At 47.1% G+C, this 3,695-nt stretch overlaps 1 protein-coding gene across 3 annotated transcripts in view; it reads right to left on the reverse strand.

The window, feature by feature from the left end:
• Nucleotides 1-515: 515 nt before the first annotated feature.
• The window catches only part of bdnf (brain-derived neurotrophic factor), a 23,318-nt gene continuing 20,138 nt past the window's right edge, over nucleotides 516-3,695 (reverse strand). For all 3 annotated transcript variants that reach the window (XM_062524662.1, XM_062524663.1, XM_062524664.1), the window contains exon 2: nucleotides 516-1,955. In XM_062524662.1, coding sequence (XP_062380646.1) covers nucleotides 1,101-1,955 — 855 coding nt within the window. In that variant the 3' untranslated portion in view covers nucleotides 516-1,100. The remainder of the gene's footprint in view (nucleotides 1,956-3,695) is intronic.

Consider the following 3,695-nt stretch of genomic DNA (forward strand, 5'->3'; position numbering starts at 1 on the left):
CAAAACTATATCAGAGACATATTACTGAAGACATTCGTTCGATCACCACCTACCTTCACAAGTGACTCCTCTCAGATGTTGGGGTACGGGATAACTCTTCTTTAAAACTGACAATCTTTTTGTTTTTAAATGTAAAGGAGAGCTGTTCATGCAAACACATGTTTGTAAAAGGAATTATACTGCTCAGTGTTTATGAGTTGTGTGACTCATCGTGAAGTGCTGTCATCCAAGAGTGGGAAGAGCTGGTTTCAGTCAACCTGGGTTGTTCTTGCTTTTAGGTTTCTTTTCTTGCGAAGCTGTGCTGTGCTCTCACAGCAGAGGGAGTGCTCAAACTGTATCAACATTGGTTTTGTTTTTCAGTTGCCTATAGTCATTTTTATTTCTTCAAATATTTCAATTTAATATTGCAAACAACTTCACAACATACAAAATGAATTATATTAATCCAGAACATATGTCAATGAATAAATTTTATATATTTTTTTATATATTTTTTTCTTTCATCTTGTGGGGATAAAAAAATAAAACAGCAAAGCTTTGACAACAGCACCTTGACATAGTATGTAATTTCAACATTACCTTGAGAAGATTTGAATAGTAAACAGATAAAGTACTGTACTGAGAGGAGGACAACCCTTGAACTGCTGAAAATGTAAACGGAATGTTTTGGTCAGTAACCATTTCCTTGTTTCCCAAAGTGGACAGTTTCTCAATTCACAATAGAAGCAGCATGCAAGTTTTTTCTCGTATTTTTTTTTTTTTTTTTTTTTTAAATATGGGAGTCTTCCCCCTCCTGTATCTTCTGACTGGACCGAATTCTTGGCAACATAAAAAAGAACACAATGTCTCGAGGAATGTGATATAGTAATTTAAACTGGGCGCAAATGACTGATCAGATCTTTTTTTAATTGTTTACAAGGTCATGAATATGTTCAATAAATAGACTGTAGTATCACTTTACTGTATAAACTTCATCTTTTTTACATGCAGTCCATAAAATTTTCATCTGACGGAATAATTTACCCTGTTATGTATATATACAAATAGATATTTTTCTCTCTTTTTTTAGAACTCTCAATAAAATCTATACATTGTATACACTATCTTCCTCTCTTAATGGTCAATGTGCAAACACAGGACGTGTCTATCCGTATAAACCGCCAACCGATCTTCCTTTTGCTATCCATGGTGAGTGCACGCACGTATGACTGGGTTGTCCGGCATTGTGAGTTATAGTGCCGCTTGTCTATTCCCCGACAGCCGTCCTTTGTGTATCCTTGCGGATTGCATTTGGTCTCGTAAAAATATTGCTTCAGTTGACCATTGGGCACGGGGACCTTCTCCATGACGGTGACGGTCTGTCCAGACATGTCTATGGCCGTCTTTTTGTCCACGGCGGTCACCCACTGGCTAATACTGTCACAGACGCTCAGCTCTCCGCGGCGGGCGGGGTCGGAGTGCCGGCGCACGCGCATGGACATGTTCGCGGCGTCCAGGTAGTTTTTGTATTCCTCCAGCAGGAAGAGCAGCGGCGGCTCCAAAGGCACTTGGTTGCTGAGCATGACGCGCGAGGCGTACAGGTCGACGTCTTTGGCCTCCGCCGCCACCGCTGCTGCCGCCGCCGCCGCCGCCGCCGCTGCCGAGCCCGCGGGGCCGGGCCCCCCCCCTCCCTGGGAGCCCTCGCTGCCGCCCTGAGGGTCGCTGCCGCCCTCCCCCCCCTCCAGAAGCTCCTCGATCACCTGCTCGAACGTGTCCGAGAGCGAGGGCAGTCCGCCCCCACTCTGTGGAGTCCCGTGGCCTCCTCGCGCGGCCGTCGCCGCGGCGCCCAGGTAGCCCTCCACTCGGTGCCCCCGCACACCTGGGCTGTCTCTCAGGGGCGCGGCTCTTAAGCAACTGAAGTATGAAATAACCATAGTAAGGAACAGGATGGTCATCACTCTTCTAACCTGTTGGAACTGGAGGAGAGAGAGAGAGAGAGAAGGAGAGAGAGAGAGAGAGAAGGAGAGAGAGAGAGAGAGAGAGAGAGAGAGAGAGGGATGATAAGAGAAAGAGATGAGGAGACAGGAAAAGATGAGAGAAAGAGACAGAGAGAGAGAGGGAGAGAGAGAGAGAAAAACATGTTAATTTTGTAATTCTAATCAAATATAAAACTTACATTTTTATAATCACTTATAATCAATTAAATCTGTTTTGATATCAGTTATTATAATGCAAGTCACTGATTACTATAAATACAGTTTTTGTATAGCATGGGGTTACACTTTTTTCACATTGGAACAAAACTACATGGTATTCATCTTGATGGTTTTAGGTTTGAACTACTGAAGGACCTCGCTGGGCGTCCTCAGCTAGTGATTACTCATGTCACTTCCTCTCCCTTTATACGATGCGGATGCGGGGAAGGAGATAGCTGAACGGAGACGCATTTCCTGTTGTCGGCGCAGGAGTAATGTCTGAGAGTTGAACATTAAGCTCTGATCAATGGACCTGCCCATCCCTCACCAACACACACTTTTACTGTCCCGACACACACACACACACACACACACACACACACACACACTTGAGCAAGAGTCAACTGAGAGCATATTTCACCTCTTGCAGTTGTCCTCAGTGTATTGCGAGTACATGTGTGGTCGTGTGTGTGTGTGTGTGTGTGTGTGTGTGTGTGTGTGTGTGTGTGTGTGAACCCCACCTCTGTTATTCATGCTATTTTTTCAGGTGTCCGTGTGAGAGCCTTTGGGGAGAGCATTAATAGCTCCTCTCAGCTCGTCAGCCCGGGGTGTGTGAGAGGCTGCTGCCATATGCAGGAGCTGTGGAGTATCATTAAAGAGCTCCACCAAGCACCCCCACTGGCCCCCTGGGGCTCCCACAATCCCCTGCTTCCAGCTCCGGCTCAAACCACCCACCCCCTGTGTCACCCGTGGCAACGCAGCCATGCCACCCTCCCACCCGCCACCTAGTCAGTCCTGCCGTCCTTGTGCCTGCTGTGTCCACATCCAGCACCCAGCCCATAACAGGCTATGCCAGCACCCCCCCCCACACACACACACACACCCAAGTGGAAGCTGATAAGGGCCAAGTCAGGTCCAGATGAGCGTCAAATCATGGCCAAATCATGGCCATATCAGAGCCAAATCAGGGCCAAATCAGAGCCAATTTAGTGATGGATGCCAGTCGAGTTCCCTATATCTCAAGCCACGTAATATATACATCTCTGCGTGCTTCAGCCCAATATTCTCAGCATCCATCTCAATGCACAGAGAGGCGTTTCAGCTCTAATGACTTCACATTGCACCACGCGCCATAAGACATCACACACAACGGGAGCATCTTGTTTACTGGCTAGTGGAAGTCAGACGGAAATAATGAGAGGACTCCTGCTATGAGACACGCTTTTCTGCATGTGGCTCGAGTGGACAGGAGAGAGGAGGAAGAGAGAGAAGAGAAGGATGTGAAGAGGAGAGGAGAGAAGAAGCAAAGGAGCAGAACGGACTTTAGAGGAGAGAACACAATGTTTCTGAGCGATCCCCCCCCCCATCCCCCCAACCCCCTCCCCCCCCCCCCCACGGCCCAGAAGACTGATCTGGCTTGTGACACCAGGACGGGCAATCAAGCGCAGGATATGAAATCACTGAAAACACATAGTGATTGGGAGGATGATGACATTTGTTATCTTAGATGTTGAAGCAGAG

The sequence above is a fragment of the Sardina pilchardus genome, chromosome 21 (genome assembly GCF_963854185.1).
Source record: "Sardina pilchardus chromosome 21, fSarPil1.1, whole genome shotgun sequence".
Classification (NCBI taxonomy): domain Eukaryota; kingdom Metazoa; phylum Chordata; class Actinopteri; order Clupeiformes; family Clupeidae; genus Sardina; species Sardina pilchardus.